The sequence below is a fragment of the Heterocephalus glaber genome, unplaced genomic scaffold (genome assembly GCF_053883595.1).
Source record: "Heterocephalus glaber isolate CG9 unplaced genomic scaffold, H.glaber_assembly_v1.0 deba00001509, whole genome shotgun sequence".
NCBI lineage: Eukaryota > Metazoa > Chordata > Mammalia > Rodentia > Bathyergidae > Heterocephalus > Heterocephalus glaber.
In genome coordinates this window covers 24727989-24745774 of record NW_028258325.1, presented here as the reverse complement: position 1 = coordinate 24745774, position 17786 = coordinate 24727989, and the positions used below count along the sequence as shown (strand labels likewise).

The 17786-nt window shown below is 33.7% G+C and overlaps 1 protein-coding gene across 7 annotated transcripts in view; it reads right to left on the bottom strand.

The window, feature by feature from the left end:
* Window positions 1-885: 885 nt before the first annotated feature.
* Pcdh7 (protocadherin 7) overlaps window positions 886-17786 on the bottom strand; it is a 404881-nt gene continuing 387980 nt past the window's right edge. For 4 of the 7 annotated variants that reach the window (XM_004847171.4, XM_004847172.4, XM_087187428.1 and 1 more), the window contains one exon: window positions 886-5109. In XM_004847171.4, coding sequence (XP_004847228.1) covers window positions 4733-5109 — 377 coding nt within the window. In that variant the 3' untranslated portion in view covers window positions 886-4732. The remainder of the gene's footprint in view (window positions 5110-17786) is intronic. The other 3 variants (XM_021260204.2, XM_087187430.1, XM_087187431.1) reach the window with 2 other exon arrangements.

The following is a 17786-nucleotide window of genomic DNA, read 5'->3' as shown; positions in this document are numbered from 1 at the left end:
AAGGATCTTTATGATGCTTGTGTTTTGCACAGATAGATTTTAGTGCTACTGTTGTGAGATGGGATAAAGATTCCATTAATCTAGTAATAGAGAGAGAAAATACTCTCTTTCTAACTCTCCTACTTGGAGAAAGGTCACGATTGAAGGATGGGAGAAGATATTTGCTTTAACAGATAACAAATTCATAAATAAAGAAGATAATCACTATAATGAGTACAATCTTATAACAAATAGAAAATGGAACGGTTAAGAGATAGAAAAGAGACAGAAAAGGTAAAGAAGGCTCAACTAAAGAAAGAAATGATTTGATCAAGATAAAAATTCTATTTTATGTTTCGAACTTTATAAAATTTCACATGATATAAGTTTTTTCAGTCTGAATTTTTGCCCTATTTGTCTTTCATTTAGATTAAACACAACTATGATGCAACTCAGATGGCAGAACTTTGACTATGTTCTGGGCCAGATATACAGCACCATAAAAACAAACAAACAACAACAACAACAAACCTAATACAACAAAGATGCATTCTGACTTAGAGCTATTTTCATCTTAAGTGAGAAATTTCGGGAGCCATTCCCCTCAAAATGAATCTTTGTTTTAATACATTCTTCTATACCCTGAATTTTAAAGCTGAGTTAATTTTAGGAATTATTTTGATGAAACTGAAGAATCAAAGTTTCATTCTATTATTATACAGATTAATTTGTCAATTATGCATGATGTACCCAAATAAATAATTACTGCCACATTACCTTCCTTGATCTCATGTAAATTAGCTCACAGTGAACCATTTTAAATCAAACTGGTACATACATCTATTCACTTCTTGTCCAATCAGAATTGAATTACCATTAAACAGTACACTTACAAGTGTGAAACCATTTGAGCATGTTATATTTTAATTTTCAGAGACAAAAATGACAAGCAATTTATTTACATAAAACTGTACAAAAGCAAATTAAATTATGTAAAGAGTTCATAAATATTTGGACGAGTGTTTAATACATTTCGCCATGTTTAGCATAGTTGCGTGCATAGTGACTCATAATAAACGATGATAAATTGTTCTCTGCTTCACTATCAACATCCAAGTAGCAGAACAATAGTCAATGATTAACATTACAAACAGATCGTACCACACTGAATGCAAGTGCTTTAAAATGTAGGGAAAGTTGTCTGAAAGTAAACCCTAGGTAGCTGAAAAAGTGATGCCTCCTCCCGATGTTATCTGTACCTCTGCCTGGGTCACAAAGAACCAGCTTTAGAACATTCATGATCAGCCCATTATGTTTTATTTTATTTTTTCCTTTAAGGACACATTTGTTGCTGATATACCTAAAATGGCTTGGGTGTTCCGATTTCTCAAAACTGTTTAGGATGGCTGTTTGATTCTTGGCAATTCCTTCTTGTCTGAATGTTTTGTCTTGTTTTTCTATAACACAGCTTCCCAGGGTGGCCTTTCAGGCAGACATCCTCAGTACCATCTTAGTTCCTCCTCCCGTAAAAATAATGCCTCTTTTGTTTTCTGAAACTCAGGCAGCAGGCCAGTCAAAAAACATACAGAAATGATATTTGGAGATTTTAAAAGATCAATAGATTTTAGATTGATGCTAGAGACATTTTAATACACATAAATTTATATAGTTAATTTATAAATGCGTCCTACTGTATAATGCATGCAAAAGTCCACTTAAAATTCTTGAGTAAAGAAAATAACGATAATTTGTATACTGTACAATTAAAGTGAAAGAGAAGCTAAAAGAAAAAAATCAAAAAATTCAAAATCAATATTTTATCTTCCAAAATGGACTGACTTCACCCCGATAATATATTTGTGTTAATTTTATAATAAATGCTTTCACCTTCCAGTGAGAGTTAAGCAGCCCATATTAATACCTTGATTTTGTTTTATGAATGAATAGTATTTAAGACTGGTCCACTATCTGAGTTTGTCAGAAGGCAAATTTTTAATATATTATTTATTATTTTCATAAAATAATCATGGATAAATATACAGGATCAAAAAAGTTGGGAATAGCCCATTTCCCCTCATTGTCCAAACCAAACAACCATTTTTTTACCATAACAACAGGTATAAAAGGCACAGTTGCTTATTTTGCATTCACTCATTTATTTATATTTTTGTTTCTTTTTATTGATTTTTTTTCAAAAGCACTCTATATGTGGAGTGGCACCAGATTTAAACTATTCAAAATAAAAGTCATACAAACACAAAATATACTTCTGTGTCATGCCAGCTCATTATATAATAAACATGTTATGATAGCTAATTCTACTAGAATTACTGTGAATACTTACAGTACACTGAATTTTCTTTCACACCCATTTTAGTTATAAAGAAAGGTTCACGAGTTAAATGACAATGGCATGGCTATATTGAATATGGTGCAAACATCACTGGGGAATTGAGGATCCAATTAATCCAAAGGTCCAGTATGACCCGTATTAGCTTTACAGACAACAGAAGGATTTTAAGATAGGATGAAATGAGCTATCTAGTTGTTTCAAGTGTCTCATGAATGAAAAAAAAAAAACACACTAAAAAAACTTTGTTGAACATCTGTGTTATGCAATTATTTCCTTTGTAACGTGCAAGAAAAAATATGTATACATTTCATAAGTATCTTTAGAAGTATTTGTCTTAATAGGTACTTACAGATTATACAAGGCAAAACTGCTTTAATGCAGTTTCCTAACAATGTACTAGAATTGCATCTTTCCATAGTGTAAATAATAATCAAACATAAGCATGTTCAATTATTGATATTTAGTCCAATGTTTTTGTTTCAATTACATATCTTTTTATCCTATCTATTATACATAAACTACCATCAAAATGAAAACTCCATTTAAGAAAGAGCATAAGGAAATGATCCCAAAATAGTACCCCACTGAACAGAAAAGTAGTTTTCAAAGACAAGTATTTTGATGACCTATAGTGAATTATCAACCTATATTCCAGTATGCTTCACCTTGTAGTCTAAGAAATTCTGCAAAGAGTGAAACTACCCAAAGCTACATGTGTCTATGGTTCACTAGAGAGCAGTCAAGGTTACTCTTTAACCAAGTTACAAACAATCTGTAATGAGAACATTCGCTCTCTTTACTGGTTTCCCCTATTCTATCTATGGATTGTCACTTTTATCTGAATGTCCAGCTCAATTTATAATTTACTGAGTCATCTTATATACATCAAGTGGCTCAAAAATCTGTGTATCCTGTTTCTTCTTAGTGCACTGAAAAAACTCAGTGTTTTCCAACTTTGAGATCTCCTTACTATGAGAAAAATCACTGCCAGAACTCTTTTTAATTCCTTTTCAGTCTGGATTTGTTTAAGACATACCTGAAATAATGTTCAAATCCCATTAATGACAAAGTCAATTGGGATATTGCCTTGTTTTGATCTTATGAGTCTCAAAGTAGTTCTACTATGTTGCACTGGATTCAAAAGTAATGCAGCTGTGTTGTGTGGAAGTGCGAACTGAACAGTTAAAAAGTATAATCTGAAGTGTATAATTTTAAAGACCATCCAGCATACCTGGGATTATAAAATGATCACAGTGGACCTAACTAATAAGACCATACAACAATGTATCTTCCCCTACCTGACTATCCATAAATACGATATTTTAAAAAGTGCAATCTTCCCTGACAGTATTCTGTGAATCTAAGCTTGAACCTCACCCAGTTGCCTATTATAATACCAAAAATATGTCTCCTTAGTTTTTTTTTTTTTTTCTGAGCTTTCAAATAAAATCAATTTTAAAAGAAGAATGTTTTCTGGCCATAGAGACAATATAAAATAAACTAATGTTTGAGTGTTTCTGTGTGGGCATGGGTTGATTTTTTTTTTTTGTAGTTTAATGGATTTTCATGTCAAGACCAAATCAACTTCATGATTTCCCTGATCTGCCATATGATCTTTGGCCTCATAATGACACAATTGTTCAAGTTAGTTGATCATAGTGGTCCTGTTCTGAAAAAAAAATTGTACAAGTAATAATAAGCATAATTGAAATATGTTACCAAGATTGTGTGAGAATATTCGATGAATGTATAGAATTAAAGTTGTTGATCATGACCTGAAAATAACAACATATGCCAGCTTGGGACTTCAATCCCCCACAGAGTATTATTTTGCTCTAGTCTTTATTAGAATTTTAAAGCTGTGATCTTTCCAAAATGCTTTTGAATTGTCCGCTTTTATGTAACTTCAGAGCGAAGTTATCATGTCAAAGGATTGCCCTTGATAGTGATAAACCATATTTTGATGGTATGTCTGAAATATAATTTTTCTGTCCTGCTTTTTAAAATCAGCCAGATGACACTTGAACAAAATCAAAGTGACTAAAATCATGCTTCAGCTTGGGGATAATGAGAGTGTGTTGTGTTCTGCTAATCAGGCTTGTTACCATGAAAGAAACTTGCAACCATCTTTTTTTTTCCTTGAAGGGGGGGGGGGAGAGTGGGTGTTGGGGATCGGTGCGGAGGGTCATACATGCAATCACAAGGATGGATTCTACATTGTACATCGGAATCAGGCTGACAGTATCACTAAAGGCCTGATCTGGAGGCAGAAGTGGCAGGCAAAGCTTGGTCTCTTTGGTAGCCCCCTCTTTGTGATTAAATGGTTTTGCTGTGTAAGATTTTTGCCCCTTATTCTCCTTCTCATACATGAAAAGAACTTTGCTGTTGCTCCTTGATAGCCTACAGGTAAACTTCTCTTCTAGTGAGAGTATTGACAGGAGATGGCTTATATTCCCCCGTTTTTGTCAGGGGAATATCCTCAGGGTTGGCTTCCTCATTTTTGCTGAAACTAGCTGCACTGAAGGTCTCATAGGATGAGGTCAACTTTTTGTTCAGGAGGTTTCTGTTGCGGTCACCCATGATGGCTGCCTCGCCATTGGCCAGCTTTTCTTGGCTTCCTCGTTCATCAACAGGCATGAAAGTGGAGAGTTTGGGCTGGCTCTTCTTCCTCTCAGGAGAAGTGCGGACTGGCATCCAACAGGAGTCTGAGTGGCCGTACTCATCACACTCACGAGTGCACTTCCCAGTCAGGGCTACATCTGGAAGAGGCCTTGAATCTGAAACCAAGGAGAAGCAGCCGTTAATTAGTCTAGGTCATTCCTCAGTAGGCTTTCTTGATATCCTGGAACTCTTCCTTCCAGAGAACAATTTTTACTTCATATACATTAAAAATTAGGTTTTGCATAAATAAATATTATAGAAAGAGGAATGGACAAAATAATTAATTGTGTAGAAGAGATAGAAATATATGTACTGGTTACAGTATGGAGCATGCAGATATTCTCAAGAAGTGATAAGTATATACTTCCATAGGTATAATTTTTTCTATTTCCATAATAAAAATTACTAAATATGAATAATTTTCTATATCTATAAATTACCCTAGAAATGGTGTGCATTTTTCAATTGGATTTCTTCTTGCTTATGAATTATTCATAGAATTCAAGTATGCAAAACCTTATTTTTAAAATACATTTCAAGACATCAGGATGACTGAGAAGTAGAACGCAAAGTCTAATTCAGTTATAGGTAGGGGCACATAAAAAGTATTCCCACCTGCCCAGTATTCCCACCCCAGGCTGGCTCCTCCCTTCCCCCACCATGTCAAATGGCATAGTATGTGCTAGAGGCTAACTCCCTAAGTGGTATAAAGAAGTACATTTGCCAGTGTATTTTTTTTGCAGAATATTATCTTAACTATAAGGTATTGGATAAAAACAGTAAGTTCCTAAATATTTTATGAAAGAACACGTATTCCCAATTAATGGTGTTGTCCAATGGAGTGGGCAATGTACACCATTTCTAAAAAGCTAAATCATTTCTAGGAAGTTATTAGGGGTGCAAATTAAAGCAGGAGGTCAAGGAGTACTTGTGTGAGTACATAAAATCAGAATGTATGTCTGTTTGGAGGAATAGTTATACCTTTTCTTCATATTAGAAGAGTTTTAAAGATTATTTTTGTTTAAAAAAGAAGAGAAAACACCTGCATTACTCCAGGAGTCTAAGAGAATGTTCTGTAAAGTTTTATTTAATGTATTTTATAGTGTATTTTATTGTTACATAAAAGAAATAACATGACTGCACCTCAGTGTATGGTACCTGATCTCTGCAAATGTATGTACAACGATGACTTTAATATGCCAAATACTGGGTAGATTTGGTTTAAAACAGATGTGAGGGCTATTCAAATTATTCCCAATGTATTTGTACTCTTTGCTTGGTTGTGCCTATATCATTGCCTATATCTTAATAATTGTATAGGGTACTTTATTAGTTTCATTCTTTCAAATATCCTATATCAAGGCTCTCCAATGATACATGTCATTTTTCTTCAGTGATGGATAACTGAAATATTGACATTCGTCTATCCACTGATTTTTGATTAGCAGCTGGAGATTTTTATGGCATCTATTGAGAGTTCATAAGAAAATGCCAATGGTATTCATATGAAATCTAGAATTCCTTTATACTTTCCTGAAGGTGAAATACAATGGTAATTATTTATTGCAGGCACACATGCTGCTATTTGACTTCTAAATGATTTTATTATCAATAGAAAAAAAATCCTATTCTTTTTTTAAATGCTAGATTTCTTTTGCTTCATGTCTCAGACACGTATTTTAGAGGCATTAAAAATCATACTGTTGACGAGTTTTATGGATGTTCTTTGTAATCTAGTTGGTTTAAATGAGCAAACTGCTAGTTCTTTGGATATCTTGGGATACTTTGTTTGAAGAGTTTAATTATTTGAATAGGAAAAAATCTTATAGAAATGCAAGTGTAAGATTAGATGGACTTTTTGTTCTAACATCCCTTTTTTCTTTTCCTCTTCAACAAATTCAATTTTTTTCTTATGATACATTAAAATAATGAGGAACCTAGCTACTGAAATAAGAAAACTATTTGTGAATACAGCTGTCATTTTCTGCAGAGATGACCCAGAATTGTCTTCCATCATTTCTCTAAATTTATTTACATCTCACACAATGTGTCAGTTTACTTACAGAAAAGTTTTCATAGGTGGCTGCTTTTCAGGGATTAATTTCTGTTTCTAGTTTCAAATTCATTGCACTTGTTTTCTTTTTGTTTGGGTTGAATTTAGAAGCAACTTGTAAAGTTGTATTAATGCTCTAACAACCCCTCCTACTTTTTCTTCAACTTATGTATATGAACTAGCTGTAGCTCATAAAAAACATTGCTTTAGGTCAGGGATAGCAAACCCTTTAGAGCTTTCAGTGATAACAAACACCCAGCTGTGGTACGCATGCCATAGGTTTGCCACTTGTGCTTTAGATTAATTCAATTTACAATCAGCTATAAAGGAAGTGCTCTTCAATCCTTTCCCTTGGTCTTTACTTAAGAGCATTGCCGGCCAAAATTAATTTCCTTTTAATGTTTTTAGAAAGACAGCTTTTCTGTACCACCATCCCCATGTAAGCTGCCACATCTCTATCCAAGAAGCATAACTTTTAATAAAGATCGCCTGTCATTTCCAAAGTCACACACTTGATTGAGGGCCACGGTGGAAGTTGACAAGCCTAATTGGCTGAGACATGTTGCAATGTTTGTCATCGAATTTAGAAGATAATCAGGAAAGGCTATAAGAGAATCATCAAGAGCAATCAAATCTTCCACTCTTGATGACTAAAATGAATCTTCAAAAGAAATGTCAATGATTAACAAATGCAATTTGTAGGATGATGCAATTTAATAAGGGAAGGTAGAAATGAAATTGTATTTTGGTGTTTATATGTTTTGTTATTTCAATTATGCAGACATGCATATAGATTTTTAAAATACAAAAATTATATAATGTCTTTGAGAATTACCAACTACAATTCTTTATTCCTTCAAGATATACTTTTGAAATGTCCTAATTTGTATGTGTGCGTGTGATCATAGAGGAAGAGCTTTGACAACTAGTAACCCTTCTGAAACTTTCATTGCAGGCTGTGCTTCTAACATTTAAGAAAATTTGTTTTCCTTTTCTCATATTTATTTCTTTCCATTCTTTCCTTTCCCCTACCCCTCCCACTTCCCCTTCCTCTTTGGACCTTTTCTTCCTATTTCACATTATCTGTTACACATTTTCATCCTTATTTATTTATTTTATGATTTAGTTTGGAACTAATCCCTTTAATTTTAATCAGAATGTAGATAAGTGTGAAGTTAATCACCAAAGTCATTAGTTGGGATAGAGTTAATAAATATAAACATAAAAATGTTCTATATGGAAATATAATAGCATTCTTTATAAGCATTTCCACAATAAAGCCAACTCTTTAGAAGTTTTTTTTTTCCTTTTATATCTCCCCTCACTTAATTATTTCAAACTGTAAGAAAAGTGGAAGTAGAAATGCCATTCAGCAGATCCTGTTCTTGTGTAACATTACTTGCACAAGTGTTTATTTCCAACTAATTATGCTTTTTCCTAGAATCATTGCATCATTTTGGACAGCTCAAGTACTTTCTTAGACATAAAGTTAATTTCCCTCTCAAAAGTTCAGTCATGCCAGGTGTGGTAGTGCATGCCTGTATCCCAGAACTGAGATGTCTTGAGGTAGGAAGATCATTGTGAGTTAGAGGCCAGCCTGGGGAACAAAGTGACTTCAAGAATGGCCTGAACTACATAGCAAGAGCCTGTCTCAAAAAAATAAAACTTCATTTATAAGCCATCATAATAACAAATAATCCTAGACTGACTTAAAAATCTATTAAATACTTTTGTGTACTTCGTTGCTTTTATTTATCACCCCAGCTGAATAGCAAGAAGGATGAAAACACAAGGGGTCAAACCTGTGGGAGAGCTGAAGTTAAATGATAAGTAATTTGACTTTCACTGTAGTGTTTTCCTGTTACACCATATTACTCATTTCTAAAATATAACAGCCGAGTGATTTAAAAGTCCATTACTGCTATCCATATCAGTAAGAAAAAGATAAAGTCTCCAAGAAAAGGAAACAATGAAAACAAAAAACCAAGTATCCTTGAAAAAAGAGATGCCACAACATCACAAATTGTACTACTGTGTAAAAAGAATGGTGCAAACACAAAAGTATAAATCTCCTAAGCCAGAAAAAAACATATCCAAATTTAAGAAGTCAAATTCTCTTTCAAAAAGAATTAACCCTTCCTAGGCAGGGAAGATGTACCAGTGATGAGGAGTTGCTGCTGGATGCTGCTACAATGGCCTCAGCAAGAACTGACAGACAGATTAAATGTACAAGCATAAGAAATAACAAGGAGAGCCCAGATTTACAGAGGCATTTTCTGTTTCCAGAAGAAGACCTACACTATTCAGAAATGATTAGCAGCATCATTATTACAATAGAGCACAGTGGACTCATTAAGACTCTTGAAGTCAGCGCTGCAAAGATTTGGAGTCTGCCGAGTTGTGCATTCTGCTAGAATTCTGTCGACTCCTGCACCAGTCTTTGACTTGGGGATGAAGATACTTGGATCTTTTCATTTACTAGAAGAACACATGACGTGCTGTGTTTAGCTTTGACATATAACCAACTGGTTTTTCTTTCTTTTTTTAAAGCTCATATACTTGAAGCTGTATGCATCATTTGCCTTTTGGTTGAATTTACAAGTTATTTAACATGAGATATATGGGTTATTATTCAATGTGTAAACATTAGACACATGGAGACAACATGAGATACATGGATTGTTATTCAATATGTAAACTTGTGAGATGTTCACACCATTCCTCTGATTTGTTCTTTATAATGAAGTACAATTATATTCTTAATAGTTCTTGACAAAATTCTCCAAATGAAAAATTGTGATACTTTCTTTTTTTTACATTTTTTTTTTTTTTACTTTTTTTGGTACCAGGGATCAAACTTGGGTCCTTGTGCTTGCGAGGGCTGCAGCAGAACCACTGAGCTAAATCCCTGGCCCATACTTTCTTCTTTTTGAGAGAGATAAAAGTAGACTACTTTCCCTCTTTTTTTAAAGTAGTTGTTTCTCTTTTTATCCTTTTTGACTTCCACATATATAAAGGGGTTTTTTTTCTTGTCAAATTTGGTAAATTATAAAAAGGTCTTAGAAAAAAATTAATAATAAAAACAAAAAGCAAGTAGCAACATTCCCAACAAATATTTTTATACTACTTTTATATTATTAGTCGAAATGAATATACTGTATTTTTTTACTCAAATGATTAAAGCAAGTGCTTTACTTTAAGACAGTTATCAAAATTCTTTATTTTCACTTTATATGACAGAACTTAGAAAAAACTAAATAAATGTTAGGTACAATTTTTATTTTGAAAATTATTATTGTAATCAGTAAAATCTATGAGTGAGGGGGAAAGATCTGAAAGTTGCTCACTGTTTTGGACTGGCTTTTTTTACAACTAACCAGGAGCTCCCTGCCTTATGCCTGTTTGGGAATTTTTTTTTTTTTACACATGCAGTTTTATTGTAACAAAGCAACTTGTACAGTTTTAAAACTGCGCATCACCTTTTCCTTTCCAGTGAAAACAAAAAAGAATTTAAAAATAAACCAATAAAATTACAATAGAGAATGTCAATTCCAAATAAGACCCTACAGGTTCTGCTGATTCTCTGTTTGGAAAATTTGGAAGGACTAGTTAGGCAAACAGAACAGATCACTGTGGGGTAAAAATTGCTGCAACAGACAAGCAATTGATCTTTGGGATGTATGAACATTTTCTGGAAGACAGTAATTGATAGTTCTGTAAGTGTCACTCAGATTACAAAAAGCCAGTTTCGATCCCTAAAGACAGATGAAAGTGATCCCAAAATTTCTTGCCTTACTTAGGTAGAGGAGAATATTGGGACCTTCTGTCCCTCACTTAACTGTCATTTATATCACTTGCTTCAAAGGGCAGAAAACTTTCAGAAGGAGCAGACTCGGAGTCACAACATTATGAGATTCTAGACTTAGCCATCTGTAAGCTGTGTGACTGTGATTTCTCTGAGCTTCAAATTCCTCTTATGTGTGATTTTCATACTTACTTTCCCATTTATTGCACCATAAAGGAGCTAATATATATGCAGCACATAGTACAGTCTTCACTGCAGTGTAAGTGTTCAGTAAACAGTAGGTTAAGGCCTTGAAGAGATTTAAAGATCCTCTCTCTCTCTCTCTCCTTTCCTCCCCTTCCTTCCCCTCTCCCATGCAGTTTTCCTGGAATGAGATGGATAGGTTTAAAGAATACTTTCAGAACCTAAGCATACTAGATTCAAAGCCTCATTATGTTTTTGTAGCTGTGTAAGAGTGGAGATGTTACAGAATTTGTGCATCCATATAATGGCAGAAGAATGATATAATTCTTGAAATAAATAAGCTTTTAATAACTGTTAGCTACTCAGGCACACAATCTCTCATTCATATCAGTCCCCAGAAAGGCTCAGAAAACCAAAGGTGTTATTTTCTTGTAAGATTATAACCAACCTCATCTGAACTAATAAAGGCTATTTCTATCTTTGATTTATCTCACACAATGTGACATTTACACATTTTACTGTGGAATCGGGGTTTAATTAAGCACATCGTTGTCAATTGCCTTAAATTTCTTAAATTAATGTATAATACATGCATGGTATTACTTTTTCCAACATGTAATGAATTCTGAATTTTAAGATCTATCTGGTGTTAACAGTTTCAGATAACTTATTGTAGAAATAATAATAATTTTTAACTAAAAGCACTTATATTTTGAGTTACTTTTCCGGTATTACAAATGGAATTATGCTGATAAGAATCTGAAATACAGCATAGCTATTATCTATTTAAGAAAGTATGCTGATCACCAAGTACTACTTACTCTATAACAGGCACCCCCTTAATACTTCTTTACTAACAGAAGTTAAAAATTTATTAAGTATGTGCCCTGAGATTTAGCTCAGTGGAGCCACATCTGCCTTGCAAGCGCAAGGTCCTGAGTTTGATCCCCGGTATCAAAAAAAAATATTATTAAGCAGGTAGTGTAAGTGTAATTGTTCAAACCTCATGTACAAATGTTCAACTATTTGGAATTCCCTTTATAACGGAAACACGTCAGACTCATGAGCAGTTCTTCTACTTGAAACTTGCCTGTTGGCGATTGGGTAGCTGGTCTACTATCTTACTTTGACTTTGTGTAAGATGTGGCAACATTTTAAAGACAAAAATTAGCAATAATTTATTCTAATAATAAGAGACTGATTAAGACAACAAAAGCAGTATAAATATCATTCATATATATATATATATATATATATATATAATATATATATTTTTTGTACCGGGGATCAAACTCGGGTATCATTCATATATTAAAAGTAAAAGACAAGTCACTCAACCAGAGCTTTGCAGACTTCATGATGTATGTACATGATTGTTTTAAATTATGAAATAAAACTAAAAATTGTTCTCATTTCCCTAAACACGCTCCTTTAGGATATGACATTACTGCTCCTACAACAAGACATAAAATCTATTTCCCAGTTCCTTGAAACTTGGCTGGCCTTGCCAACTAGAATGTGACAGATGAAATTCTGTGCTGTTTCAAAGATAACTTTTAAGAGGCCATGAAGCTTTTGCTTTTACCCTGGGAGCTGTGGCATCAGCTTCCTGAGAGGACACATAATCTAGTCTCTCAGAAGATGCAAAACCACTTACAAAGGAGCTTAAGTCTTCCCAGCTATCTCAGTGAAGTCTACCACTAAGCAACATTCCAGGTGAGTGCAGCTGCATGAGTGAGCCAGGTGAAACTAGCAGAACCAGGAAGCCAGTCCACAGAAATGTGAGAAACCACTAAGTTTTGCTTGTTTATGTGGGAGGGTTTGTTGATCAGCAATAGATCACTGAAATAATGAACAAAGGTATATTATATTATCTGCATAAATATTATATTATGTACATAAACTGCTTCAAGCAATAGCCTGACATCTAGAAGCAATACATTCCACTTCTTTTATCAGTTCTTATCATGAATAACAAACTGACCATTATTACTGCAGGTATGACCCTTCAAAAGAACACTTTCAGAGATGTAAGCACTTAATTGAGAAGTTCTAGCAGAGGGCTCCCATATAAGGCTATGAAAATTCTTGTTCTTTATTTACAAGATTTCACTCTGTTACACCTTGGAGTGCTGTAGTTCCAGCTGACATTGACAAGACAATATTAAAATCTTTAAACTTGTTTGAAAGCATCAGAAACTTTCCCCCATGCCTTAGGCTAAATTCCATTAAATAACAATTGAATGTATCCTAAGAAGCATTTACTGCCCCGGGGCTTATGGGGTTGTCATCATAAATGTGACTTTGCTGCATACAGTGGAGACTGCATGCCATGTCTCAAGGTTTCTCCCTAAAATGATTCAAATGCAAATCTGCTGGTTGCCACATGAAAACTGCAAGACAGTAGATAAATTTATGGTGACTGCTTGAGAGTGATCAGCTTGCGAAGACTGGGAAGGTGGCTTCATTCTGCTTCCTCTCTTCAAGCCTTCAGGTGAAAGTAGAGGCTGGAATTGCAGGGAGGAAGTGCTGGAAGTGATCTGGCATTGATCGAGAGGGTTTATAAATCCCAAGAAGAGGTTAGGAACATTTATTTCACAAGTTACTCAAGGATTATCCCACTGAGAATAGACACAAGTTTTAAATATTCATATTTATTTTCCCACTGTAACAACCAAATTTCCTTCCAGTTTATTGTATCTTATTTGATCAGCAGTTTTAGAGGTCAAAGGCTTTATTAATCTGATGAAAACAAGAAATATTGTCTCCTCTCAATGCAAATATGTATCCACAACATAAAATTTCAGTGAGGTTTAATTTACCTGAATTAGAGTTTAAGTATACTTCCAACATCTAGGTGGATGGGAGGAAAAGGGTATATTTTAACACAAAGAATCCCACCTCTCTTGACTTTCAATCAAAAGTTAAGAAATATTTAGTGCTCATTCTCAAAACATAAACTACATGTGGTGACTGTCATTTGGTGACAAAAAGATTTTTTAAAATACAAATATTAGATATATTTAGAAGTGAGAAAAATATCTTGATGTTGATTGTGTTAATATTTTAAGTTAAATTTTGTAAATTCCCCAATCTACAAATTCCAATAATATTTGTTCTTGTTAAAGTAGAAGGTCAGTGCTTGGGGACATATTTAACTGATTGCTAATCAACAACTTGAAGAATTTTTCTTTATTTAAATATACAGTCATCATTTACTTCAAGTCAATATTGTAAATCTTCATTTATTTATTTATCAAAGAAGGGAATTAAATTCTGTGATAATGAAAGTTTAAACCAGTATTAATTCACATAAAATTTTAGGCTAATAAAATTTTTTAGCTAATTTATGTTGTTTTTAAATAAAATGTGATGTGAATAATACTAAAGGAGGTGTAAGTTACCAAGTGTGGGCCAGAGCTTCAAGATTTGACAAAACTGAGCAATGATCATTTACTGGCATGATATTTTTATTCATTAGCTCTCTAGATCAATTATTAATCAAATATTCATTATTGACTATAAAGTTGTAGAACACATATACTAAAATAATATTTTATATGCTAAAAATAATGTTGTCTTTATGAATGGTTTTGCTGTAAATAGTTGTATTGTAGGCAGTGAGAATTTTGTCTTTGCTTCCCTATAACATAAGTATCCACAACATAAAAATATTATATATATAACAGTATATATACAAACCATATAGAATATATATATATATTTATATACAGAGAGAAAGAAAATTTAAAAAAGAAAACAATAAAAGAATCAGTGGGAATTTTCACAAACTTTCTTTCATCCTCTCTAAGCCACGATAAAGCATGTTTCTAAAAGTTGAGGTGTTAAAAAATAGCTTCTTCAATGTTTTTCTTATTGAATATCTATATACTTAACAAGTAAAACTGTTAAATATTGAATTAAATTAATTTAGGATTAGAGAATATGTTAAGGAAGAAATGTATCATTGCCATGGCAATAATAAGATTGAAGGTATTTCTTTAAGTTATTTTATATTTATTATTATGTGTGAAAGTCTAAAGTGGACTATATTAAGGCTCAAATCATTAATAAAGTAGAATTATAATGCGATTAATTTTTGCACAGTGGAAATCATAGCAATTTAGACTTACAAATATAAATTGAATTTTCTCTTAAGTAGCAAACTCCATGATACTCACTCATTTTCTCCCTCACTACAGTGATCCTGAGAAGATATACAATTATTCTAATGATATGGCTGTTTCCCAAACCCATTCTACAGTCTTTGTTTGGGAGTGCCTCTTGAAACATTTCACAAGTCACAGAAAAAAAGCTTATCTAGGTGGAAATACTCCTGTAATAACAACCTCTGTTGTAACAGAATTTCTTTAGTCATTGTGATTTGAGTGACAAAGATTTCAACCTTCTAAAGAGTTTTCAAGTAAACACTGAGTTCACAAGTACTATTGAGAGATGTGCTCCTCAAAGCTGTTGGGAAGAAACTGAAGAAACTTTTATGGGCAGAGTTAAAACATTTGGAATGGTGGCTCCTTAAAGCTCTGATCAGTAAGCTCATCAGTGGAAACTAAAGTTTGCAATGACAGGTAGGAGCAAAAGAGTATTGAAGAGCTCAGTGTCATGGAGCAGGGAAATAAAAGCAAAAGGAGGGAAAAAGGACCAGCTGACAAAACCCAGTGTGCACATCATGGGAGGGGAAATCAATGAAGTAGTACTGGCCCAGTTTGCTTCATGGACTTTTGCTGCTCACTAAAATGTTTTATTTGACTCCTTGAATTTTTGGAGAGCGGTGAGGTCTCACTGCTGAACCCTCTACAATTCTTTGATGGCTGGAGAAGCAAATTTGGGAGACCCACTCACATCTGCATTACAATTTCCACTCTGCATGGGCTCAGAGGCAACTCCAGAGCTTTGTGTCAAGCTGCCGTCCATTTTTGCTCTCACAACCAAAGATGTTAGGCAGGCAAAATGTTCTAGTAGGCAGAATGTTACCCTCCAAATATGTCCGAAACCACGGGAACTTGGGACAGTTAGGAGACACATTAAAGGGAATTTCACATCCGGGATAGTATTAAAATTGCTAATATATTGTCCTTAAAAGAGGGACATTATACTGGATTACCCAAGTGAAACGATTTATAATCACAGGGTCTTTGAAAGCAGAAGTGGTGGGCAGAGGAAGAGTCAATGTCAAATAAGATGATGTGATAAAGATTTAATCTGTCTTTGCTAACTTTGAAGAAGGAAAATTGGGCTACAAAGCAAGGAATTTGAGAAGGCAAGAGAAACTGCAAAATCAAGGAAAAAGATTCTCTCCTTTTGCCACCAGAGGGGAAAGCGACATTTCTAAAATTTAATTTTAGCCTTGTAATTAATGTCAGACTTTTGACCTACAAAACTTAGAGAAAATAATTTTTTGTGATTTTAAAGACCTCAAGTTTGCTGTAATTTTTACAGCCACAATAGGGACCTAAAACATATTTTCTGTGTACAGAGTAGAAACAGTATAGACTTGCTGCCCTTGATCTTTCCTACTCCCATTTCATCTGTTAAAGGAAACAAAGACGAAAAAATCCGAGTTTCATTTTCCAGTTGAGTCATGTGTATTTAATTTTGTAACTATACACTCAAGAATTTTCATATTGTACTTTTAAGAATTCTCTAGTTAAAAACCCTGCTCTATACATTTCACTATAACTTCAAAACTCCTTATTTTATCACAGAAGGCCATTTTGGATCTGGATTCTGCCTATCTCTTAAATCTTATCTCTTCACATTCTTATGTGTTCTCATCTGCTATTTCAACAAACAGGCCTAATGTTGTTGTCATTTCAAGAAATCTGCATGTTGTTCCATGTCTTCTCTTGCTTTATTATCTCTTTTTTAAAATTAAAAATATTTATTAAAGTAAAAGATACATTGCCATCAACCCCCTCAAAATATTCCCAGCACTTCCAACATATTTATCTCATCATTCTTGTCACTTTTTGAACCAGTTCTGAAAGTCCTCTTTTGTGAATGTCTTTAGTTGCACTGTTGTGGCTGCCTTGATGTTCTTTTTTTTTTTTTTTTCCAGTTCATTGAGTTTATTGGTGCAATTTAGGTATACATTATGATCACAGTCATCATAGGGAGTTTTTATCTGTACATAATATATTATGGTTCTTATTCTTTTCCCATTCCCCTACCCTCCCTTCCACCCCTCCACTGTTCCTTATTTACAGAAGCTTTGTTTCCATTATTTCCTTCTTTTCTCATTTTTTCTTTCCCTTTGCCCCCCGCCCCAGCTCCCTTTCCCCTTTGAGCATTTTCTTCCTATTTTACAATATCTATTGTACCTTTTAGACCTCATTCACACTTTGTTTCTCAAACCAGAGAAACAACTGGTTTTTACACGTGTTTCCTATTTATTTCTCTTAAGAGTGTGGTCTCAAGGTATATCCATTTAGCTATAAATGATTCTAGTTTATCTTTATTTATGTCTGAATAGTACTCTATTTTATAAAAGAACCACATCTTCATTCAATAACTGATTGATGGACATTTGGCCTGTTCCCAGGATTTAGCTATTACAAACTGTGCTGCTATAAATATGGGTATACATATATTGCTGTGATATGATGCTTTTAATTCTTTTGGAAAGATACCAAGAAGAGGGATATCTGAGTCAAAGGAACCTCCAGTTTTACTTTTTTGAGGAATCTCCACACTCATTTCACTATCACCACTTTTGTTCAATATAGTCCTGGAAA